The following is a 27,409-nucleotide window of genomic DNA, read 5'->3' as shown; positions in this document are numbered from 1 at the left end:
ACACTACAAGTCCCCGCACAGTCCCTACAATTCCCCGCACAGTCCCTACAATTCCCCGCACAGTGCCTACACGTCCCCGCACAGTCCCTACAAGTCCCTGCACACTACAAGTCCCCGCACAGTCCCTACAATTCCCCGCACAGTGCCTACACGTCCCCGCACAGTCCCTACAAGTCCCTGCACACTACAAGTCCCCGCACACTACAAGTCCCAGCACAGTCCCTACAAGTCCCCGCACAGTCCCTACAAGTCCCTGCAGTCCCTACAATTCCCCACACAGTCCCTGCAAGTCCCCACACAGTCCCAATAAGTCCCGGCACAGTCCCTACAAGTCCCCACACAGTCCCAATAAGTCCCGGCACAGTCCCTACAAGTCCCCGCACAGTCCCTACAAGTCCCTGCACAATCCCTACAAGTCCCCGTACAATCCCTACAAGTCCCCGCACAGTCCCAATAAGTCCCGGCACAGTCCCTACAAGTCCCCGCACAGTCCCTACAAGTCCCCGCACATTCCCTACAAGTCCCCGCACAAGTCCCAGCACAGTCCCTACAAGTCCCAGCACAGTCCCTACAAGTCCCGGCACAGTCCCTTCACAATCCCTACACAGTCCTTACAAGTCCCTGTACAGTCCCTACAAGTCCCTGTACAGTCCCTACAAGTCCCCGCACAGTCCCTACAAGTCCCCGCACAGTCCCTACAAGTCCCCGCACAGTCCCTACAAGTCCCCGCACAGTCCCTACAAGTCCCCGCACAGTCCCTACAATTCCCCGCACAGTCCCTACAAGTCCCCGCACAGTCCCTACAAGTCCCTGCACACTACAAGTCCCCGCACAGTCCCTACAATTCCCAGCACAGTCCCTACAATTCCCCGCACAGTGCCTACACGTCCCCGCACAGTCCCTACAAGTCCCTGCACACTACAAGTCCCCGCACACTACAAGTCCCAGCACAGTCCCTACAAGTCCCTGCAAGTCCCAGCACAATCCCTACAAGTCCCCGCACAGTCCCTACAATTCCCCGCACAGTCCCTACAAGTCCCTGCACAGTGCCTACACGTCCCCGCACAGTCCCTACAAGTCCCTGCACACTACAAGTCCCCGCACAGTCCCTACAATTCCCCGCACAGTCCCTACAATTCCCCGCACAGTGCCTACACGTCCCCGCACAGTCCCTACAAGTCCCTGCACACTACAAGTCCCCGCACAGTCCCTACAATTCCCCGCACAGTGCCTACACGTCCCCGCACAGTCCCTACAAGTCCCTGCACACTACAAGTCCCCGCACAGTCCCTACAAGTCCCCGCACAGTCCCTACAAGTCCCTGCAAGTCCCAGCACAATCCCTACAAGTCCCCGCACAATCCCTACAAGTCCCAGCACAGTCCCTACAAGTCCCCGTACAGTCCCTACAAGTCCTACAAGTCCCCGTACAGTCCCGGCACAGTCCCTGCATGTCCCCACACAGTCCCTACAAGTCCCTGCACAGTCCCTTCACAATCCCTACACAGTCCTTACAAGTCCCTGTACAGTCCCTACAAGTCCCTGCACAGTCCCTACAAGTCCCCGCACAGTCCCTACAATTCCCCGCACAGTCCCTACAAGTCCCCGCACAGTCCCTACAAGTCCCTGCACACTACAAGTCCCCGCACAGTCCCTACAATTCCCAGCACAGTCCCTACAATTCCCCGCACAGTGCCTACACGTCCCCGCACAGTCCCTACAAGTCCCTGCACACTACAAGTCCCCGCACACTACAAGTCCCAGCACAGTCCCTACAAGTCCCTGCAAGTCCCAGCACAATCCCTACAAGTCCCCGCACAGTCCCTACAATTCCCCGCACAGTCCCTACAAGTCCCTGCACAGTGCCTACACGTCCCCGCACAGTCCCTACAAGTCCCTGCACACTACAAGTCCCCGCACAGTCCCTACAATTCCCCGCACAGTCCCTACAATTCCCCGCACAGTGCCTACACGTCCCCGCACAGTCCCTACAAGTCCCTGCACACTACAAGTCCCCGCACAGTCCCTACAATTCCCCGCACAGTGCCTACACGTCCCCGCACAGTCCCTACAAGTCCCTGCACACTACAAGTCCCCGCACACTACAAGTCCCAGCACAGTCCCTACAAGTCCCCGCACAGTCCCTACAAGTCCCTGCAAGTCCCAGCACAATCCCTACAAGTCCCCGCACAATCCCTACAAGTCCCAGCACAGTCCCTACAAGTCCCCGTACAGTCCCTACAAGTCCTACAAGTCCCCGTACAGTCCCGGCACAGTCCCTGCATGTCCCCACACAGTCCCTACAAGTCCCTGCACAGTCCCTTCACAATCCCTACACAGTCCTTACAAGTCCCTGTACAGTCCCTACAAGTCCCTGCACAGTCCCTACAAGTCCCTGCACAGTCCCTACAAGTCCCCGCACAATCCCTTCAAGTCCCCGCACAGTCCCTACAAGTCCCCGCACAGTCCCTACAATTTCCCGCACAGTCCCTGCAAGTCCCCGCACAGTCCCTACAAGTCCCTACAAGTCCCTGCACAGTCCCTACAAGTCCCTGCACAGTCCCTACAAGTCCCCGCACAGTCCCTACAAGTCCCCGCACAGTCCCTACAATTTCCCGCACAGTCCCTGCAAGTCCCCGCACAGTCCCTACAAGTCCCTACACAGTCCCTACAAGTCCCTGCACAGTCCCTACAAGTCCCCGCACAGTCCCTACAAGTCCCCGCACAGTCCCTACAAGTCCCCGCACAGTCCCCGCACAGTCCCTGCAAGTCCCCGCACAGTCCCTTCACAATCCCTACACAGTCCTTACAAGTCCCTGTACAGTCCCTACAAGTCCCTGTACAGTCCCTACAAGTCCCCATACAGTCCCTACAAGTCCCCATACAGTCCCTACAAGTCCCCATACAGTCCCTACAAGTCCCCGCACAGTCCCTGCAAGTCCCCGCACAGTCCCTTCAAGTCCCCGCACAGTCCCTTCAAGTCCCCGCACAGTCCCTACAAGTCCCCGCACAGTCCCTACAAGTCCCCGCACAGTCCCTACAAGTCCCCGCACAGTCCCTACAAGTCCCCGCACAGTCCCTTCAAGTCCCCGCACAGTCCCTACAAGTCCCGGCACAGTCCCTACAATTCCCCGCACAGTCCCTACAAGTACCCGTACAGTCCCTACAAGTCCCGGCACAGTCCCTACAATTCCCCGCACAGTCCCTACAAGTCCCCATACAGTCCCTACAAGTCCCCATACAGTCCCTACAAGTCCCCATACAGTCCCTACAAGTCCCCGCACAGTCCCTGCAAGTCCCCGTACACTACAAGTCCCCGTACAGTCCCTACACAACATCCACGCTGCTGTCCTTCTACAACACTGCGAGAGGGGAGATCAGGACCCCCGCACAGTCCCCGCACAGTCCCCGCTCTGTTCCATAGTCCCCCATGGATCCCCAGAGAAGTTCCCATAATAAATAGATGGGGATGAGACGTCTGTGTGCGGGGGATGGGGATTGGGTGACAATATTGGGGGATGATCTGTGCCCCACACAGCCACCAGATCTGATCTCATGGTCCCCGAGGGACGGTCAGTGTACAGAGCCGGATCTCCCAGCAATCGATGGATTGATCGGTGATTGGGGAGGTCTGGGGGGCTCTGTGCTGTGCAGCAGGTTGCAGGGTCGGCCTCCCAGACAAATAATAAACGTTACCTCGTTATTTCCGTTTTCACACAGAATTATAACAACGACCACAACATCCTGTATTATGACACAGCGAGACGATTATTTATCAGTCACTCCACTCAGGGCGGGGGATGGGACCCACATAGGTCTGCAATCTGATTGTACAATCTCCTCCATGGGGACCATACACTATACAATCCGATTGTACAATCTCCTCTATGGGGACCATACACTATACAATCCGATTGTACAATCTCCTTCATGGGGGGACCATACACTATACAATCTGATTGTACAATCTCCTCTATGGGGACCATACACTATACAATCCGATTGTACAATCTCCTCTATGGGGACCATACACTATACAATCTGATTGTACAATCTCCTTCATGGGGACCATACACTATACAATCTGATTGTGCAATCTCCTTCATGGTGACTATACAATCTGATTGTACAATCTCCTCCATGGGGACCATACACTATACAATCCGATTGTACAATCTCCTTCATGGGGACCATACACTATACAATCTGATTGTACAATCTCCTTCATGGTGACCATACACTATACAATCCGATTGTACAATCTCCTTTATGGTGACCATACACTATACAATCCGATTGTATAATCTTCGTTTAGATCTACCATCAACTATGCAAAACAAGGGCCTGCCAGACTGGACACTAATCATACAATCTGGTTGTACAATCTCCTGTATGATGGCTTTAGACACTTCGATCATTATCCAATCGATGTGTAATTCGACACAATCGAACAGCCATAACGTCCCTTTTTGTACAATCAGATCGTATTGTTTATGACCACCATGAAGGAGATTGTACAATCAGATTGTATTGTGTATGGTCACCATGAAGGAGATTGTACAATCAGATTGTATAGTGTATGGTCACCATGAAGGAGATTGTACAATCAGATTGTATAGTGTATGGTCACCATGAAGGAGATTGTACAATCAGATTGTATACTGCATGGTCACCATGAAGGAGATTGTACAATCAGATTGTATAGTGTATGGTCACCACAAGAGGAGACCAGCAGTCCTAATGCATGTGGATACATGTAAAGATAATGGAGGGCTGTGATTGGCCAGCGTGTCAGTGATGGGGGCGGGGCACAGACACAGCTCTGTGGTTTTCATGCATGTGATGAAAATCGGCGATTTTTGCTGAAAAACGACTTTCAACCCCCGACAATGATATCTTATGTGAAGGCCGAGGCCCTGGAGAATACAATGGTGCAGATTTATGTGTCACACGACAATTGGGCAACCGTTTATCATACGCACGTTTTCAGGAAGAAAATGCAATCACATGAATAGAATATCCCTCCATGGACAATACGGGGTTCATAGCCCTGCATTGTCCGTATGACACCGAGGCTCCGCCCACAGACCGGAGCTTTGGGAAGGGGAGGAGAGTGTGGGAGCCTGCTGGAGCAGGGGGTTAGGCATAGGCGGTGACCACTAGGGGGGCTGTTATTCAGGAGCACACAGGGTGACCACTAGGGGGGCTGTTATTCAGGAGCACACGGGGTGACCACTAGGGGGGCTGTTATTCAGGAGCACACGGGGTGACCACTAGGGGGGCTGTTATTCAGGAGCACACGGGGTGACCACTAGGGGGGCTGTTATTCAAGAGCACACGGGGTGACCACTAGGGGGGCTGTTATTCAGGAGCACACGGGGTGACCACTAGGGGGGCTGTTATTCAGGAGCACACGGGGTGACCACTAGGGGGGCTGTTATTCAAGAGCACACGGGGTGACCACTAGGGGGGCTGTTATTCAGGAGCACACAGGGTGACCACTAGGGGGGCTGTTATTCAGGAGCACACAGGGTGACCACTAGGGGGGCTGTTATTCAGGAGCACACGGGGTGACCACTAGGGGGGCTGTTATTCAGGAGCACACGGGGTGACCACTAGGGGGGCTGTTATTCAGGAGCACACGGGGTGACCACTAGGGGGGCTGTTATTCACGAGCACACGGGGTGACCACTGGGGGGGCTGTTATTAAGGAGCACACAGGGTGACCACTAGGGGGGCTGTTATTCAGGAGCACACGGGGTGACCACTAGGGGGGCTGTTATTCAGGAGCACACGGGGTGACCACTAGGGGGGCTGTTATTCAGGAACACACGGGGTGACCACTAGGGGGGCTGTTATTCAGGAGCACACAGGGTGACCACTAGGGGGGCAGTTATTCAGGAGCACACAGAGTGACCACTAGGGGGGCAGTTATTCAGGAGCACACGGGGTGACCACTAGGGGAGCTGTTATTCAGGAGCACACGGGGTGACCACTAGGGGGGCTGTTATTCAGGAGCACACAGGGTGACCACTAGGGGGGCTGTTATTCAGGAACACACGGGGTGACCACTGGGGGGGCTGTTATTAAGGAGCACACAGGGTGACCACTAGGGGGGCTGTTATTCAGGAGCACACGGGGTGACCACTAGGGGGGCTGTTATTCAGGAACACACGGGGTGACCACTAGGGGGGCTGTTATTCAGGAGCACACAGGGTGACCACTAGGGGGGCTGTTATTCAGGAGCACACAGGGTGACCACTAGGGGGGCAGTTATTCAGGAGCACACAGAGTGACCACTAGGGGGGCAGTTATTCAGGAGCACACGGGGTGACCACTAGGGGAGCTGTTATTCAGGAGCACACGGGGTGACCACTAGGGGGGCTGTTATTCAGGAGCACACAGGGTGACCACTAGGGGGGCTGTTATTCAGGAGCACACGGGGTGACCACTAGGGGGGCTGTTATTCAGGAGCACACAGGGTGACCACTAGGGGGGCTGTTATTCAGGAACACACGGGGTGACCACTGGGGGGGCTGTTATTAAGGAGCACACAGGGTGACCACTAGGGGGGCTGTTATTCAGGAGCACACGGGGTGACCACTAGGGGGGCTGTTATTCAGGAACACACGGGGTGACCACTAGGGGGGCTGTTATTCAGGAGCACACAGGGTGACCACTAGGGGAGCTGTTATTCACGAGCACACGGGGTGACCACTGGGGGGGCTGTTATTCAGGAACACACGGGGTGACCACTAGGGGGGCTGTTATTCAGGAGCACACAGGGTGACCACTAGGGGAGCTGTTATTCACGAGCACACGGGGTGACCACTGGGGGGGCTGTTATTCAGGAGCACACAGGGTGACCACTAGGGGAGCTGTTATTCACGAGCACACGGGGTGATCACTAGGGGGGCTGTTATTAAGGAGCACACGGGGTGACCACTAGGGGGGCTGTTATTAAGGAGCACACAGGGTGACCACTAGGGGGGCTGTTATTCAGGAGCACACGGGGTGACCACTAGGGGGGCTGTTATTCAGGAGCACACAGGGTGACCACTAGGGGGGCTGTTATTCAGGAGCACACAGGGTGACCACTAGGGGGGCTGTTATTCAGGAGCACACAGGGTGACCACTGGGGGGGCTGTTATTCAGGAACACACGGGGTGACCACTAGGGGGGCTGTTATTCAGGAGCACACAGAGTGACCACTAGGGGAGCTGTTATTCAGGAACACACGGGGTGACCACTAGGGGGGCTGTTATTCAGGAGCACACAGAGTGACCACTAGGGGAGCTGTTATTCAGGAGCACACGGGGTGACCACTAGGGGGGCTGTTACTCAGGAGCACACGGGGTGACCACTAGGGGGGCTGTTATTCAGGAGCACACGGGGTGACCACTAGGGGGGCTGTTATTCAGGAGCACACGGGGTGACCACTAGGGGGGCTGTTATTCAGGAGCACACGGGGTGACCACTAGGGGGGCTTTTATTCAGGAGCACACAGGGTGACCACTAGGGGAGCTGTTACTCAGGAGCACACGGGGTGACCACTAGGGGGGCTGTTATTCAGAAGCACACGGGGTGACCACTAGGGGGGCTGTTATTTAGGAGTGTAACTATAGCTCAGTGATGATGTCACTTCCACTTTTACAAGGTAATATCTGGGTTTGCAAAGGCATTGGTTGCACACAAAGTGGATTTATATCAATCATTTTAACATTGAGGAAAAGTTATAAGTGTTATATAGCTTTGGATAGAGTGGAGAGGGATTAGAACCCCTGTCAGGTTGTACCCCCCCCCCCCATTGGGAAGACACGCCCCCTCTATTTGTCCTGGTGACTGTCATCACTGAGAGTGAAAGAAAATCCCACATTCTGGGGTGTCACCAGAAAAGGAATAGAGGGGAAATCTTGCAATGGGGACGCTAGTTCTGGGATTCCCTCACTTTGGAGGGATTTCCTCTCACTTCCTGTTTTGGTTATGGGACAGGAAGTGAAGGGGAATCCCCCCTCCCCCGATGGGACACAGACAGGGGTTATAACCCCATCCAAAAGGACAAAAAGTACATTCCATGTGTTTGAAAAACCTGCTACATTGTATTCATTGGGCTGAACATATTTATAACTCCCAACTTTTTGGGCCACGCCCCCTGCCACACCCCTTGCCACGCCCCCCTAAAGGAGAATTATAGAAAAAAAAAAGTGGGGTCAGTTCCAGAAGTAGAACAAGCTGCATTTTTCCTGCACTGGGAACGCAGTAAAACGCATCAAAAACGCACTGGACTCTTGTACAGTGTAAAAAATAAGAGAAGAAAAAAAGCACCTGGAATGCATCCGGAAACGCTTGAAAAACGCACCGGAATGCGCCAAAGATGTGTTACAAACACACATGCAGAAAAGCATCCGAAACGCATGTCGAGTGCGTTTTTGTGGTGTGAACCAGTCCTAAAGCACAACTCGCGCCACATGCAGTCCAGTGCGGGGTTTTTTTTCTGCATCAAAAACGCATGGAAAGTCGGTTATATGATTTCCAATGACAGAGTTCACACCAGTGCTTCCAGTTCCAAGAAAAAAAATGTAGAACCAGCTGCATTTTTCCTGCACTGGATTGTACTGGAATGCAGTAAAACGCATTAAAAGCGCACTGGAACGCATCAAAAAAGCACTGGTCCCCAGTATAGTGAAAAAACAGAAGAAAAAAAAAAAAAGCACCTGGGAATGCATCCAGAAAAACATAAAAAACGCACCAAAAATGCACCATAACGCATTAAAAATGCACTGGTCCCCAGTATAGTGGGGGGAAAAACAACAGGAAAAAATAAAACGAACAGCTGGAGTGCATCTGGAAATGCATCAAAAATGCACTGGTCCCTAGTATAGTGAAAAAAAGCACCTGGGAATGCATCCGAAAACACATCAAAAACGCACCGGAACGCATTAAAAATGCACTGGTCCACAGTATTGTGAAAAAAGAAAAAAAGCAGCTGGAATGCATCAGGAAACGCATCAAAAATGCACTGGTCCCTAGTATAGTGAAAAGAACAGGAAAAAATAAAAAAATAAAACACCTGAGAATGCATCCGAAAACACAACAAAAACGCACTGGAACGCATCAAAAATGCACTGGTCCCCAGTATAGTGAAAAGAACAGGAAAAAAAAAAAGGCACCTGGGAATTCATCCGAAAATGCATCAAAAACGCACCAAAACTGCACTGGAACGCATTAAAAATGCACTGGTCCACAGTATTGTGAAAAAAAAAACAGGGCAAAGAGCAGCTGGAATGCATCTGGAAACGCATCAAAAACGCACTGGAACGCATCAAAAATGCACTGGTCCCCAGTATAGTGAAAAGAACAGGAAAAAAAAAAAGGCACCTGGGAATTCATCCGAAAATGCATCAAAAACGCACCAAAACTGCACTGGAACGCATTAAAAATGCACTGGTCCACAGTATTGTGAAAAAAAAAACAGGGCAAAGAGCAGCTGGAATGCATCTGGAAACGCATCAAAAATGCACTGGTCCCCAGTATAGTGAAAAGAACAGGAAAAAAGGGGAAAAAAAGCACCTGGGAATGCATCCGAAAACACAACAAAAACGCACCGGAACGCATCAAAAATGCACTGGTCCCCAGTATAGTGAAAAGAACAGGAAAAAAGGGGAAAAAAAGCACCTGGGAATGCATCCGAAAACACAACAAAAACGCACCGGAACGCATCAAAAATGCACTGGTCCACAGTATAGTGAAAACCCCCCCCCCAAAAAAACAGGAAAAAAATAAAAAGCAGCTGGGAATGCATCCGAAAACACAACAAAAACGCACCGGAACGCATCAAAACTGCACTGGTCCCTAGTATAGTGAAAAGAACAGGAACAAATAAAAAAAAAAGCAGCTGGGAATGCATCCGAAAACACAACAAAAACGCACTGGAACGCATCAAAAACGCACTGGTCCCCAGTATAGTGAAAAGAACAGGAAAAAATAAACGCACCTGGGAATGCATCTGGAAACACACTAAAAACGCACCGGAACGCATCAAAACTGCACTGGTTCCCAGTATAGTGAAACAAACAGGAAAAAAAAAGCACCTGGGAATGCATCCGGAACGCATCAAAAACGCACCGGAACGCATCCTGTTAACGCACCTGCAGAAACGCATCCGAATCGGATCTGGGGTGCGTTTTTGTGCTGTGAATCGGCCCCTCAGACTTTTAGGGCAGTTCACACCATAGAAACGCGGTCTGCATGGGTTCCAGGAGCTTTTCTGAATGCACGTTTTGATGCGTTTTTGATGCAGTACGGTGCTTTTTTCTCAACGTTTTTAGGCTCCAGTCACATCTCCGCGTAGGAGGGCACCAATCGCAGGAAAAACCTTCAAGCGCCCAAAATAAGTTCCCGTATTTCTTTAAGGGCGACGGGCATCCCACGCTTCTGTTCGCACATGATTTGCCACCATTGGGAATCGCAGCAATTTCCGCCTGCAATTCATAAACGCGGACACGTAAACGGAGCCTAAATAAGGACATATGTGCGTTTCAGTGCGTTTTACAGCGTCCCAGTACAATTCAGTGCAGGAAAAATGCCGCTTTTCTACTTCAAATGGGGGCTGTGGGCAGCAATGTCCAAAGAAAGTCCGGTACAGCAAGGGGGCCGGCCATGTCTGCAGATTGGACACGCCCACACATGGGGGGTGCAGAATCTGGCGCAGCTGTGCATTGTAGCCAATCAGCTTCTAACTTCAGCTTGTTCAATTAAGCTTTGACAATAAGACCTGGAAGCTGATTGGTTACCACTCTCCAGTCTTAGTAAACCCCGCCCACTGGTCCCTTAGAAGAACTGTACATGTAAACTCTGTAGACGTCTGGATGTATCTAAACACAAGGGCCCAGATTTACAAATGTGCGCCGGCGTATGTGTGCGGCAGACCCACGAACCAACATGCGCCTAAAAACAGGCTACACCCCGCCGACGTAGCTTGCACACGCCGGCGTAGGGTGGGCGCACATATGGGCTGGACGCATGGTGCCGCTCCCATTGATTAGCCATTCAAACATGCAAATGAGGGAAATACGCCGATTCACGAACGTGCGTGTGCCGGGCGCATGCTACGCGAGGTGCGCGCAAGTTGTACGTCCGGCGTAACGTTATTCCCCATAAAGGAGGTGCAACCCGGCAACAGACATGCACAGGTCTGCACCAGGGAACACAAGCCGGCGTATTGTGCGTTGGACGTGTGTCTGGCTGGGCGTACGTTATGTTCACGGCATACACGGTGATCCGGCGTAGCTTAGGTAGTTGTGCCGGCGTGGTTGTGAGCAGGCGCAGGGGGGTGCTGTGCATGCATCCACGTCACGGCGCATGCGCAGTTCGTGATACGTACCTGTCTAGCTGTCTAATACATGTATTTGCTCCAACTTCCGGACATAGATGGCTGCATTATTTGTGGTGATCTACACACTGTCTGGCCCCTCCTCCGCTGACTTCTGGGGTCACACAGGTCCCAGAAGACAGCAGGGACCAGTGGGATCGCGCAGTGCGACGTGTGCATGCGCAGTAGGGAACCAGGAAGTGAAGCCACAAGGCTTCACTTCCTGATTCCCTTACTGAAGATGGTGGCGGCAGCACCCGAGAGCCGAGGGACAGATCAGCTTCTCAGAAGAAATAAGGACATTTAAAAGCAAAATGGAAGGATGAGGTAAGTGAAGGAGGACTGCACTAAGGGAAAGGAAGCTATTTAGGAAAAACAATTGTACCTTTACAACCCCTTTAAATTTTCTGCCCTTGTTGTTGTTTTAGCTTTAAATAGTAAAACATTATTTTTCTGCCAGTAAATACCTTATACAGCCCACTTCCTGTTTCCTTATACAGCCCACTTCCTGTTTCTTGTCTGGTAAAAAGCCTAGGCTTATGACATCATGCACAGCTCTCTCTCTCTCACTTTCATGAGAGTTTGCCAGGAAGGGAGGGGGTTGAGTCATAAGAGGGCCAATGAGAGCTGCAGAGCTGGAGGTGTGTCTGTGTAAATCCAGGAAGTGAACAGGCAGCAGCTTCAGCTGCCCACAGTTAAAATGGCTGCAGCCAGACACAGTGGAGGGAGATTTCTGCAGCATATTTGGCAAGTACAGAATCGCAGTATATATAAAATAATATGCAAAGTGGTTGGAGGGAAGCCTTAGAATGGCAAAGATGTTTTTATTACAAACTATGTGAGCAGACTGCAGTTCCTCTTTAGTACGGTCCAATGCCCCACTGACACTGTCCCCTGCCCCCACTGACACCGTCCCCTGCCCCACTGACACCGTCCCCTGCCCCACTGACACCGTCCCCTGCCCCACTGACACCGTCCCCTGCCCCACTGACACCGTCCCCTGCCCCACTGACACCGTCCACTGCCCCACTGACACCGTCCACTGCCCCACTGACACCGTCCACTGCCCCACTGACACCGTCCACTGCCCCACTGACACTATCCACTGCCCCACTGACACCGTCCACTGCCCCACTGACACCGTCCCCTGCCCCACTGACACCGTCCACTGCCCCACTGACACCGTCCCCTGCCCCACTGACACCGTCCACTGCCCCACTGACACCGTCCACTGCCCCACTGACACTATCCACTGCCCCACTGACACCGTCCCCTGCCCCACTGACACCGTCCCCTGCCCCACTGACACCGTCCCCTGCCCCACTGACACCGTCCACTGCCCCACTGACACCGTCCCCTGCCCCACTGACACCGTCCCCTGCCCCACTGACACCGTCCCCTGCCCCACTGACACCGTCCCCTGCCCCTCCGACACCGTCCCCTGCCCCTCCGACACCGTCCACTGCCCCACCGACACCGTCCACTGCCCCACCGACACCGTCCTCTGCCCCACCGACACCGTCCACTGCCCCACCGACACCGTCCTCTGCCCCTCCGCCACCGTCCACTGCCCCTCCGCCACCGTCCACTGCCCCACCGCCACCGTCCACTGCCCCACCGCCACCGTCCACTGCCCCACCGCCACCGTCCACTGCCCCACCGACACTGTCCACTGCTCCACCGACACCGTCCACTGCCCCTCCGACACCGTCCACTGCCCCACTGACACCGTCCTCTGCCCCACCGATACCATCTGTATATGTACACATGCACACAGACATATGTGTCTTTGAGCTTTGGGGCGCACACCTGTGCCCACACGCATCTGCAAACATATTTTTGCACACACCACAGCACCATACAGTTCATTGCAGCGCATTTTTGGACGAAAGCAAGGGACTTCTTTTCCACGTGTACCAATGGAAATGAAAGCGCCATCCTACACGCAATGCACGGGAACGCACAACCCCGCTCGATCACTCCTGCAGGCATGAACCAAGCTTTTGATTTTAGTGTCACTCCTACCAGAAGGCCGATGTGCGGTTGCATAAAAAGCGTCATGCGCTGTAATAAGCCCCCAAGGTACCCTGACACTGCGGGGGTCCTCAGGCCCTGACAGCCCTGCCTTCTCAGGTCGAACGTTGTATTTGTTTGTACCAGTTTGTGCATGTGTGTCAGCCTGCCTTTGTGTACTAAGGCGTGGCGGCGTGTTTACATAAGCGCAGTTGGCACACTGGCCTCTCCGTCTTCATAATCCTGTTAGCTGGCAGCCTTCTTTCTCTCGGCTTCTTAGTGAGTATTTGTAAACTAGATATCTAATGGAAAATTATAGGAAAATTATAGTGAAAGCCATGATGAGAAAATCAGATTACCCCCAATTCAATTCTGCCATCCCAGCCCACACAGTGCGTTCTCCAGATTTTTTTTCCCATAAATGCCAATGCCAGGGGTCCCTATAATCAAATAAAATTGAAAATCATCTTCCCATTAAATTCAATTAGCTGCAATTTCTAAAGCCTATCAGAGATTTTAATTACTAAATTATAAAATTCTCCAATGCTAAATTGAAGACCCGAAAAAAAAAAAGTGTATCTTTTGCGTTTCAGTAAAAAATACGGCAGGAGACCTTGGCTGGATGTCTTCCTGTCCCTACTTATCTCCGTGTCCCCGTCTCCATCGTACTGCGACGTACCTGCACCGCGTGACGCCTGGACGCGGCATGACAACGGGGGGGGGGGGGGGGGGCTGGAAATAGACAATCCTCCGTACCATGCCCAGCAATACAACAAACACCTTTTCCGGTTCACATGCATAGCAGCCCATTGGTTGTTTGCTCGATCGCCAATTTGCTTGTTTCTAGATCACAGCACACAGCAATGATGATCATCCATATACACATTTATATTGTACACTAGGGTGACCACGTGTCCCGGATTGCCCGGGACAGTCCCGCATTTTGCAGGTCTGTCCCGGGCACCTTCATTCCAGGACAATACAGTGTCCCGGAATGAAACTGACACAGCCACCCCCCGGGCCAATCTGATGCCCCCAAAAAAGGCCGCCACATCACCGCTTTATTCACTGACAGTACTTATCCTGGCCGGGAATTCCTGGAGAAGCACAATCCCCGCCCCCTGCTTGTGATTGGAGAAATCATAAATCCTGCCTCTTGTGTCCAATCACTGTGCTGTGATTCGTTAAAGCACAAGCTGATTTTTGGGAAGGGGGGTGTCCCTGAATGGTAGTTTGGAAATGTGGTCACCCTACTGTACACACATGCATAGCTCCCAACTGTCCCTGAGTTCGAGGGACTGTCCCTGATGTGGAGCAATGTCCCTCTGTCCCTCATTCCTCCTTATTTGTCACTCATTTTGATCTGATATATCAGCCGAACTTGGGAAAGACGGAACCCAAGCTCAATACTACAATGACAAGTGACCAGATTAGATCAATGGTCGCACCAGCAACCCCAACCCTTTATTTCCATCTTTTCCATGGTAGGGAATATCCTGCAACCAATTGGCCCATCAATGACATCCAACTTCAAGGTTCAGCCGAACTTGGGAAAGACGGAACCCAACCTTGAACCCAAGCTCAATACTGCAAGGACGTGACCATATTAGATCAATGAGGTCACTAGTATCCCCCATCTTTGTTTATGTGCAGCTGCGGGATGGGGAAAGCCCCTCCCCCACACTTGCAGCTCATTGGCCTGGCACTGACAGCTGCCTTCCAGGTTTGGACAAGCTTGGGTTTAGACTGAACCCAGAGCTCAGATATAAAACATGCAAACTCCAAGCAGATATTGTCCGAGGTGAGACTCAAACCCTGGGATCCTGCCTAAGGCCAGAAGGTAGGAGCTCCTGGCCACCTACTACCACCCACACTAATCTCCCACCCTATCACATACATGTCCTAGCCTACAATATACAGGACACTCCTCCTCCTCCTCCTCCTATGATTAATATTTGACATAACCGAAATGATCCGGAGATTGTGCCCCTAGACAGATTTGGCTCCAGTGGTTGCTGATGTCATTGTGACATCATCAGTGTCCCGAACACACATATCGGCACACAACACTCTGATCATAGCAGGGAAGAAGAATGATTATTCCGAGGAAAATACAGTTTGTACACTGGAAGGTAAACAATAATTATTAGTCTTAGATAATGAGAGGCCGGGGAGAAGGAGCTTTCCCAATCCAACATACTCAAATAATAGAATAGAGTTATTGATGAAAAGTAACTACAAGGTCAAGAATTGGTGAAATCTCCTAAAATATAAGATCGAGACATAATAAAACGTAATTCTGGCCACAAAAAAATAAAACCTTCGCGGTAGGAAGAGGCCCACAAAGCATTTACTGTAAAAAAAATACAGATAGGCCCCTTTTACATGGATCTCCAATATGAACAATTACACCTGAAGATAGTATTGCCTAGGAGCTCGCTCACACCAGCAGCCACTCATGGGGGTAATGTACGAATTACAATTCACCGGAAGTGGCACCAACACATTCTGAATGTCACCTAACATTCACCGCATGGCACCAACACATTCTGAACGGCACCCAAAATTCACCGCATGGCACCAACACATTTTGAATGGCACCCAACATTCACCGCATGACATCAACACATTCTGAACGGCACCCAACGTTCTCCGCATGGCACCAACACATTCTGAACGGCACCCAACATTCACCGCATGGCACCAACACATTCTGAACAGCACTCAACATTCACTGCATGGCGCCAACACATTCTGAACAGCACTCAACATTCACTGCATGGCGCCAACACATTCTGAACAGCACTCAACATTCACCGCATGGCACCAACACATTCTGAACGGCACCCAACGTTCTCCGCATGGCACCAACACATTCTGAACAGCACTCAACATTCACTGCATGGCGCCAACACATTCTGAACAGCACTCAACATTCACCGCATGGCACCAACACATTCTGAACGGCACCCAACGTTCTCCGCATGGCACCAACACATTCTGAACAGCACTCAACATTCACTGCATGGCACCAACACATTCTGAACGGCACCCAGCACACCCCACCAACGGATGTGTGTTGTGCCATGCCACCAAAAATGCACACAGCTGTACGGTGTGCATTACTGCAATGTCCTACAGTGAATGAACCCGAAATGCCTTCTGAAAACCAGGAAAGTGAGGGATAATATTTGGGATTTGTGGCAATGTCCTCTGTACTGGGAGACGCTCGTGGCACGTCATCCGGTAAACATGTAAATATATACTTTGTTAAATATGCGGTGAGCTGTGTATACCAGGCTGGGTAACTTAGATACAATGTAAACTATGCCCTCATACAGAATGCCACCCTCACCTTTCCTCCTCCACTCTGCCGTATACGGTGTCCCCTCCACACCGCCCAATCCCATCTGCCGGTCCCCCTCAGATCTTCCTTCACCCGGAGTCGGATCCCGAAGGTTTTTTTTTTGGCAGTTGCAGTCGGTAACAAGCAAATAAACACACATTAATTATACTGGTAAAGTATTTTTCCTTCAATAAAAATAAAACTGGTCGGACCAGATTCTCCGGTTCAAATCTTTGTCTTTCTCTAGAATTAGTAATCAGTTTCAGTTGAAAGCTCCAAAACTCAATAGTCTGTTTTGCAACCGAACAATTACACAAGAGAACGGGCGATGGGGACAAACGACTTTGTGTGTTGACGGGCAGCCATGAGCCACTCACCGAATCTCCGTCACAGTACAATACTAAAAAGAATCAATACTTTATTATAGGGGAGATAAGGGTGACCATACATGTTACATTCTGACCGTACAACAGGGCTGGACTGGGTCAAAAAGGTGGCCCTGGACTTCATCCAGACCGGCCCAGGGCACAACACATTAGGGTACAGTGCACATCAGGGCATGGTACAGAGCTCAGCAAATCAGGGTACAGCACAACAGGGCACAGCACATCAGGGCACAGGGCACAGTACATCAGGGTACAGAGCCTAGCACATCAGGGCACAACACGTACAGGGCACATCAGGGCACAACACGTACAGGGTACATCACATCAGGGTACAGGGCACAGCACATCAGGGCCCACCACATTGAAGCACAGCACATAAGGGCACGGGGCACATCAGGGCACATAGCACATCAGGGCACATCAGATCACACCAGGGCACATAGCACATCAGGGAACATAGCACATCGGGGCACATAGCACATCAGGGCACATAGCACATCAGGGCACGGGGCACATAGCACATCAGGGCACGGAGCACAGGGCACATAGTACATCAGGGCACATAGCACATCAGGGCACGGAGCACATCAGGACAGGGGGCACATAGCACATCAGGGCACATTGCACATTATGGGGCAGGGGCACATAGCACATCAGGGCACGGGGCACATAGCACATCAGGGCACGGAGCACAGGGCACATAGCACATCAGGGCACGGAGCACATCAGGACATGGGGCACATAGCACATCAGGGCACGGGGCACATAGCACATCAGGGCACATTGCACATTATGGGGCAGGGGCACATTGTTTACGAGCCAGCATGCAGAGTAGTGCAGGAAGCGTGTGTAATAAGTTCTCTCTCATGTCACGCTGCGGCTGCTCCCCGCCCCCCGGCGGCATCTCCTCTCTTCTCGTCCATCCCAGATGATGTCACAAGCAAATGGGGATGGACGAGAAAAGAGGGGGGGGCGGGGAGCTGCCGCAGCGTGACATGAGAGAGAACTTATTACACACGCTTCCTGCGCTACTCTGAATGCTGGCTAAATCTCGATCTACCCGTCAGGCGCCAGCTGTTGGCGATTGGCGGGTAGATCGCCGCGGACCTCCGACCGGCCCACCGGGAAACTCCCGGTAGTCCCGATGGCCAGTCCATCCCTGTATGGAAGAGAGGCAAGAAGAAAGACACTGTTGAAAGAAAACCATAAGCCATGTGGGGGACACAGCAAACATGTGGAAGAAGGTGCTCTGGTTAGATGAGACCAAAATTTAACTTTTTGGGCTAAAAGCAAAAGCTATGTGTGGCAGAAAACCAACACTGCACATCACCCTGAACACACATCTTCAGCAGGGGCAGGGAAGCTGGTCAGAGTTGATGTGAAGATGGATGGAGCCAAATACAGGGCAATCTTAGATGCAAACCTTTTAGGCCCCGTACACACCATAGAATCCATCCGCAGATAAATCCCAGCAAATGGGTTTCAGCGGATAGATCCTATGGTGTGGTGTATCTGCGGATATATCTCCCCCGGGATGGATTCCAGCAGATCGAATATTTGCTGACATGCAGAACATATCCATCTGCTGGAGTCCATCCCAACAGATGGATCCGCTGATGTGTACAGACTCACCGGATCCATCCGTCCGAAGGGATCCCTCGCATGTGTCGTAATGATTCGACGCATGCGTGGAATTCCTTATATTATCCGCTGGACCGTATTCGCGGATAAATTCTATCGTGTGTATGGGGCCTTAGAGTCTGCAAAAGACTTGAGACTGGGGCGGAGGTTCACCTTCCAGCAGGACAGCGATCCTAAACATACAACCAGAGCTACAATGGAATGGTTTATATCAAAACCCATTCATGTGTTAGAATGGCCCAGTCAAAGTCCAGACCTAAATCCCATTGAGAATCTGTGGCAAGACTTGAAAATTGCTGTTCACAGACGCTCTCCATCCAATCTGACAGAGCTATTTTGCACTGAAGAATGGGGAAAAATGTCCCTCTCTAGATGTGCAAAGCTGGTAGAGACATCCCCAAAAAGACTTGCAGCTGTTATTGCAGAGAAAGGGGTTCCTACAAAGTATTGACTCCGGGGGGCGCCATACAAATGCCCCCCACACTTTTCACATATTCATTTGTAAAACATGTTGAAAACCATTTATCATTTTCCTTCCACATCACAATTATGTTCCACTTTGTGTTGGTCTATCACATAAAATCCCAATAAAATACATTTAGTTTTTTTTGTTGTAACATGACAAAATGTGGAAAATGTCAAGGGGTATGAATACTTTTTCAAGGGACTGTAAGTGGCCAAGTGTCTGGACAGACATACCTGATCCCGCACCCTCCATCACAGCTCCCGGCAATGACCATACCTGATTACACGGCATTGATCTGCAGGATATACTCAGATTTGTGGCTGCAGACAATGAAAGTTTGGTGATTACTAGCGGCAGGAGCTAAATAGCCCTGTAACTGGTATGAAGGTTAATTCATGGTCCGCTAAACAGGAAAAATATGACGGGACTGTCAGACAGAATAGAGGGAGAAGGGGGGAGGGGGGGGGGTAGAATCTAATCTAAAGGCGGAGGCTGCTGTGCTGTAAAACATATACAAATGCCGATAGACCCGAGACACGTCCTCTCTCTGCTCCCGGTGAGATCGCTTTAAAGGTACCGGCCTTAGGCTGGCCATACACAAGTACAATTTTGTTCTAAATATTTCGTTTTCAGATTTTTTTTTGGGCTATTTTCTAATCAATGATGAGATAAAATTCATGACATTCATTTCCAAACTGGAAGGAGCAGGATGGAACATTGTTTTCTCAAATTAATGGGTAACCGTCGGGGATGTACTGACCATCGGGACTGCAGGGATTTTCCCGGTGGGCCGATGGCTCAGTGGGCCTGACAGCGGACCGCTGCCCCCCTCCGCTCCAATGCCTGTCCCTCCCCTCAGCGCTCACCTGGGGGGGAACAGAGAATCAGGGGGAGGACCAGAGGACCAGGGACAACGACAGAGGAGCATGGGGGAGGGGACAGACAGCTGACGCAACAGCATATGGCCTGGGAGTTTCTCACTTCTGCCTATTCTTGTCCCATAGGGGGGGCACCAAACTGATCCTTTGCCCAGGGTGAAATAATGTCTAGCTTCCCCACTGGTACTGCCTATAAGAGTACCAGCCGTTCTACTCTAATAAAGTAGAATGGCTAGTGGCTAGTGAAGGGGGAGAGGGGGCTTGGGTGGCCGGGGGGGGGTGCGGGAGTTGTCTGGCCGCCATGGGAGAGACCTGTCAAAGTGGGCCAGTCTGGATGAAGTCCAGGGCCACATTTTTGTCCCAGTCCAGCCCTGGAGTGAACCCTTGAGAATCCCTAGCAACTGTTGGAGAAACCCTTGAGAACCCCTAGCAACCGTTGGAGGAACCCTTGAGAACCCCTAGCAACCGTTGGAGGAACCCTTGAGAACCCCTAGCAACCGTTGGAGGAACCCTTGAGAACCCCTAGCAACCGTTGGAGGAACCCTTGAGAACCCCTAGCAACCTTTGGAGAAACCCTTGAGAGCCCCTAGCAACCGTTGGAGGAACCCTTGAGAACCCCTAGCAACCGTTGGAGAAACCCTTGAGAACCCCTACCAACCGTTGGAGAAACCCTTGAGAACCCCTAGTTAAGTGAACAAATCGCTAGTTTGAAAAGAAACTAAGCCACGCCTTTGCAAATAACCATCATTCCAATTAGAGCCTAGGTGGCATCACAACCCAAAAAATGATTTTCACCGGCTCTAGACCAGATCTGCAATTCACAGGTTCCTTATCCCAGCAAAGCCATGGTGCCCCCACAATCCCCTCTGTAACCACATGACCAGGAAGCTGAATGTGATGGGAGAGGACAAGCAGACACCTCTCAGGACAATGAGTGGAGGGCAAACAAAGAATTCATTAGCCCATAATGGACGGCTAACAATCTGGTTACATCATGTCTCATTAACTGTACTTTCTCCAGCTTCCTTCATGTAAAGAGTTCACTCTATTACCAAGAGCCGTACATTTCTGACCCCACCAGAAGAAAGTGGATCCCCATATATTACCGCATGCAGCTTCTATAAGTGCTCTGTGTGTTCAAAGACACAATCACAGCATGATGCCGTCTCATTAAAACAACTTATTGTTCCAGCGACTTTATTATAATAGTCTTAAAGTGGTTGTAAACCCGGCTAGACACCCAGTGAAGGGACTATCCTCAGGTGATACACGGAGATGAAAAACATCCTCCTACAAAAGTTGTATCTATCTGCAGTCTTCTCTTCTCTACATCCAATCAAAGTCCAAAATTTATAAGCTTGTCTGACAGTTTAGAAAAAAGGGGGCGGAGAGCTGAAGTTGCACTCTGCAGAACTCAGCAAGGAAAGCTCTGAGAGCTGATTGGAGGGAAGGGACACACCCCTCTTCACACAGCAAACAGGAACAAAGCTAAGGCTATCAGCTGGAGATGCCTCCCCGTCACCTTTTTTCTCTTGGTGTCAGGAAAACTGGTCAGAAGTGACTCATGCTGATAGCAGGGGAGCGAAGCAGCAGACAGAAAATATTTGAATTGAGACAAGTACACACTATAGAGGGATATGCTTTGTTCATATTTCATGTCTGAGGACTTTAAAGCAAGTCTTCATCAAGCCAATGGAAGCTACAAGTTCCCTTTAATCCATTGCCACCAATCACAAGGACTTATAGCACTCTCTTCCTTAGCAGGCTTATATGGTTTCACCTGTGAGATACTAGAACACCAGTTCCATTTGGGTACACACAGAATTGTGATTGGGTCCCGAACATAAAAGTGGCTCACATGGGTAGGGAAAGAAAGTCCTAAAAGTCACACATCACATCCAAATCCTATAAGGAGGTGTATGACAGCGTCTCTTTCCTCCCCCAGTGCTTAATCATGGGGATCCCCAGGGGCGGAGTGAAACCCGTTGGGGGTGTGGTCTGGTTGGAACCTGGGCTGAGGCTGTCATACACCTCCTCATAGGGTTTTGCTGTGATGTGTGACTTTTAGAACCTCCTTTCTCTACTAGATGTTTTGAGCTGGGGCGAGCTTGGTCCTTGTTGGCACTCCAAGCAATTTATCATGCAATAGGACCTGCGTGGAGCTTTGAGCAGAACCTGTCATTTTTGTTGTGGTTGACATGGATTTGGATGGATGGTGGTCAGTCTAGAAGTTAAGAGGTAGAGGAAACCTATTTAGAAAATAAAAAACCCCCTCCCCTCTCCCCACAGAGATGTAGTCCCAAGGGCGGAGGCGAGCACGCTTGCAGCATTTGATGACACAGTGGCTGCATTTGATGACACAGTGGCTGCATTTGATGGGCACAGTCGCAGCATTTGATGGGCACAGTGGCAGCATTTGATGGACACAGTGGCTGCATTTGATGGACACAGTGGCTGCATTTGATGGGCACAGTCGCAGCATTTGATGACACAGTGGCTGCATTTGATGGGCACAGTCGCAGCATTTGATGGGCACAGTGGCAGCATTTGATGGACACAGTGGCTGCATTTGATGGACACAGTGGCTGCATTTGATGGGCACAGTCGCAGCATTTGATGACACAGTGGCTGCATTTGATGGGCACAGTCGCAGCATTTGATGGGCACAGTCGCAGCATTTGATGGGCACAGTCGCAGCATTTGATGGGTTTTTTTTTTCAAATTTTGTTTGTTTGCACCCCCCCAAAAATGTTTTAGCACTAGCTGCCATGGCACTCATTACTACTTGTTAAACTAACCAGGGATCTTCAAACTACGGCACTCCAGCTGTTGTGGAACTACACATCCCATGAGGCATTGCAAGACTCTAAGGCCCCATACTCACGACCAAACATGTCTGCTGAAACTGGCCCGCAGGCCAGTTTCAGCAGACATGTTTGGTCGTGTGTGGGCGCGAGCGGGCCGAATTCCAGCAAACATTTGCCCGCCGGGCCTTTTCCCAGCAGACAAATATTCCTGGACTTGTTTTAAAACAGCCCGCTGGAATTCAGCCCGCTCGGACATGTACGGTCGTCAGTACAGACCTACCGTACATGTCCAGGCGCCCGCCGTCCCTCGCATGCGTTGAATGACTTCGACGCATGCGTGGAAGCATTTTAAAGGCGGGCCGCCCACGTCGCCGCGTCATTGTCGCGGCGACACCGCGTCATCGACGCGGCGACACCGCGGACACGCCCCGCGTATTGTTTACGCGCGGACTTCTGTACGATGGTGTGTACAACCATCGTACAGAAGCCCTCTGGCAGACATGTATGGTGAAAACGGTCCGACGGACCGCTTTCACCATACATGTTTGTCCGTGTGTACCCGGCCTGACATTCACTGACATGACTAGGCATGATGGGAATTGTAGTTCCTGAACAACTGGAGGGCCGTAGTTTGAAGACCCCTGAACCAAGCAGACCTATACAAGTACCACAATCTGCCTCCTGGAGCAAAGACCAAATCTAGTGATGTGCTGGAGGAAAAGACATGTTGATCTTTTTATTTGATCGCCAAAATTATCTACGTCCATTTACTGTGATCCACTTGTACATTTTTTTTACTTATACTTTTACAAAATGCCCCAAGAGATGAATGTTTATTTGTAAAGCATCAAACCGGACAGAAAACTGTACTGCGTACGGCCGGCATCCCTTGTAACCAACAAGAAAGGCCAAACAGAACGTTTTCTGCCTAGCAGGGGGCACTATTAGTGTCTGAATATAGTTAAATGGAGATAAGCAACCTCAATTATCAGGAATTTTCTATATTATTTTGATTCTCCATTATCTAATAATCACTAATTCTGTGTTTTCCAACCTCTTCTCCACAGGACATCGCTGAAGAGCAAAGAGACGAAGCCATTAAGTATGTATAAATCAGTATAATTTCCATACCAATTCTGGGAGTAAGCACACTACTGCTAACCAGCGGAGGTTCGTATAGACGCACATTGTACCAATCCACTGGCGGACTTTGCTTTGATCTAAATCGACATTTTTATGAAATCTGCTCAGTATAATACATCTGTTCAGGAGCTACAGTATACTGCCTGGTAGGTTCTGGACAGGTGTTCCCACTAATGTTCCATTTCAAAGTAAAAAATAATAAAAGGTGGAGATCATATAACCATTGCTTTAATGTTGTAACTCTGTAATGTCTGACTGTTTAGACCTGGAAGGACGCAGGTGACTACTGAGGTTTGGCTGCAAAAAGCAGTTGATAAATGCTTTCTTACCCTACCATCACTATTGGGATAGGGCCATCCTCTGTGCTACAACATGGGAAGAAATATTATTCCTCTCTGCAGGGCCGGCCCTATGATGGGACCGGGTGGTACCATGGGTACCAGGCAGCACTTTTAGGGGGGCAGCATCCTGCCGCCCGCAAGACAGCCCACTCCTCTGCCTGTGATGACACTCACAGCAGGAGGGGAGCAGTCTGCGAGTGAGAAAGGCAGGCGCCGCTCCCTCTGAGGAACCTGTTGTGCCGAGAATGGTTGCCCGTCGGAATCTGTTCCCCCTAGCTCTCGACTCCCATTGGAACTCCGCCTCTCCAGCCCTCTGCATTGCCACTCCCTCCTACTCTACCCACAAATTCTTATGATCCTAATACCGCCCCGTCCCCGTGCGTGTCCCCGGTACAATGTTATTACTCAGTATGGCAGATTGGATAGCAGCGTTTGCCCCCGGGAGACAGCCTGTGTACAGGATATATCTACACCTATGCCTATGTGGTTCGGATGACTTTGACTATTTTCCTCTCTTGTCTGTCCTGAAGAAGCCTCATGGCGAAATGCGTAGACACACAGGGGACTATTCCTGTCTGTGTTGCCTATAAAGTCCGACCATTGGTTGCTTTCCTTAAGCAATTTTGTCTTTCTCACATGAATAGAGCCATGACAGGTCCTCTTTATACATGTATAGAGCCATGACGTGATTTTTTTTGGGGGGAGGAGGGGCAGCATTTCATTCTTGGGCCGGCACTGCCTCTCTGCATCCCATAACCATTTGCAGACAACTTTAAGTCCATCTTCGGGAGTTAGACAAAATCTACCCTTCCAGTGGCCCCCCTCACTGCAAGGATTAAATAATTAAGTTCAGGGAGAGCTGAATAGACTGCATTACGTAGAATACCCCCATTCCAGCCAGCTCCAGCACTCTTCTCCTCTCCTTTTAGCCCTCTGAGCTTTGAGAGGCCCCTCAGCATTATCTTCATAATGCTGTTCACCCTGCATTGTTCGTGAAGAAGTCAGAAGTGTGACCATGGCCAGAGCACCTTAGACGGGAGGCTTGGGGGGAGAAGGTTGCACAGCTGGAGGGACTCTGCTGGAGTCAGGAACGAGGCAAGTATTCAATACTTTAGCAGGGTCTCTCGAGTGGTGCAACTGGTCCCCTGAGGGCTCTTCTCTAAAGGGGTCCCACTCCATGTACAATATTAACCCTGCTTCCTCCATGTACAATTCAGGGTTAATATTGCATTGTACATAAGGATGCTGAAGGGCCACACAAATCCTGGAGCACCAGAGGGAGAGGAGAAGAGTGCTGAAGCTGGACAGAGATGGTTATAGGTAAATATAGTAGCCTCTTCAGCTTGCACATGATGACACCGAATGACCACCCAAAGCTCAGAGCGTCGGAGGAAGAGGTGGAAAGCATTGGAGCTGGCTGGAGCAGGGGCAAGTTGGGTACAGTAATATCTTCAGCTTGTACTTGATGATACTGAAGGACCACTTAAAGTCTGACGTGCCAGAGGGAGAGGTGGAGAGCACTGGAGCCAGGGGAAAGGGTCTCTCCAGTGGTGCAACCAGTCCTCTGAAGGCTCTGCTCTAAAGATGTCCCACTCCTGCTTACTCCATGTACAATGCAGGGCTAATAATGCATTGTATATGATGATGCCGAAGGGCCAGTCAAAGCATGGAGCACCGAAGGGAAAGGAGGGGGTGCTGAAGCTGGCCAAAGTGGGTTTAAGGCAAGTATATTCGCTTCTTCAGCTTGTACACGATGACGCTGAATGACCACCCAAAGCTCAGAGCGTCGAAGGGAGAGGTGGAAAGCAGTGGAGCGGGGATAAGTTAAGTAGTGTAACCTCTTCAGCTCGTACTTGATGGCACTAAAGGAGCGCCCAAAGCCTGGCATGCTCGAGGTAGAAGTGGAGAGCCCTGGAGCTGGCCGGAGGGGGGGTAGGGTAAGTATGGCAGCTTCTTCAGCTTGTACTTTATGACACTGAAAGGACCACCAAAAACCCGGTGTGCTGAAGAGAGAGTTGGAGAACACTGAAGCTGACCGGTGTGGGGATAAGATAAGTATGGTAGTCTCTTCTAGTTATAATTGATGACACTGAAGACCACTTAAAGTCAGGCATGCTGGAGGAAGAGGTGGAGAACACTGGAGCTGACCGGTGTGGGGATAAGATAAGTATGGTAGTCTCTTCTAGTTATAATTGATGACACTGAAGACCACTAAAAGTCAGGCATGCTGGAGGAAGAGGTGGAGAACACTGGAGCTGGTCAGAGTGGGGATAAAGTAATGCATCCTCTTCAGCTCCCTGTAGACCTAATGAGCATGAGAAGAGAGTTGGAGAACACTGGAGCTGGTCGGAGTGGGGATAAGGCAAGTAGGATAGTCTCTTCTAGTTGTACTTGATGACACTGAAGACCACTAAAAGTCTGGCATGCTGGAGGAAGAGGTGGAGAACACTGGAGCTGGTCAGAGTGGGGATAAAGTAATGCATCCTCTTCAGCTCCCTGTAGACCTAATGAGCATGAGAAGAGAGTTGGAGAACACTGGAGCTGGTCGGAGTGGGGATAAGGCAAGTAGGATAGTCTCTTCTAGTTGTACTTGATGACACTGAAGACCACTAAAAGTCTGGCATGCTGGAGGAAGAGGTGGAGAACACTGGAGCTGGTCGGAGTGGGGATAAAGTAATGCATCCTCTTCAGCTCCCTGTAGACCTAATGAGCATGAGAGAGAGTTGGAGAACACTGGAGCTGGTTGGAGTGGGGATAAGGTAAGTATGGTAGTCTCTTCTAGTTGTACTTGATGACACTGAAGACCACCAAAAGTCTGGCATGCTGAAGGAAGAGGTGGAGAACACTGGAGCTGCCCAGAGTGGGGATAAGGTAAGTATGGGAGAACACTGGAGTTGCCCAGAGTGGGGTAAGGTACTGGAGCTGGTCGGAGTGGGGATAAGGTAAGTATGGTAGTCTCTTCTAGTTGTACTTGAGGACACTACAGACCACTGAAAGTCCGGCATGCCGGAGGAAGAG

The 27,409-nt window shown here is 50.8% G+C and overlaps 1 protein-coding gene across 4 annotated transcripts in view; it reads right to left on the bottom strand.

Annotated features, from left to right (window-relative positions):
* CASZ1 (castor zinc finger 1) overlaps positions 1 to 27,409 on the bottom strand; it is a 421,265-nt gene that overhangs the window by 106,487 nt on the left and 287,369 nt on the right. For 2 of the 4 annotated variants that reach the window (XM_040326344.1, XM_040326345.1), the window contains exon 1: positions 16,739 to 16,858. The exons of 1 other annotated variant lie outside the window; for it this stretch is intronic. In XM_040326344.1, coding sequence (XP_040182278.1) covers positions 16,739 to 16,793 — 55 coding nt within the window. In that variant the 5' untranslated portion in view covers positions 16,794 to 16,858. Of the gene's footprint in view, positions 1 to 16,738; positions 16,859 to 27,409 lie in introns of those variants that run through there. One more of the 4 variants, XM_040326348.1, reaches the window with a different exon arrangement.

This window comes from Rana temporaria, chromosome 10 (genome assembly GCF_905171775.1).
Source record: "Rana temporaria chromosome 10, aRanTem1.1, whole genome shotgun sequence".
Lineage (NCBI taxonomy): Eukaryota > Metazoa > Chordata > Amphibia > Anura > Ranidae > Rana > Rana temporaria.
The sequence above is the reverse complement of the archived record's forward strand: the minus strand, read 5'-3'. Positions and strand labels throughout refer to the sequence as shown.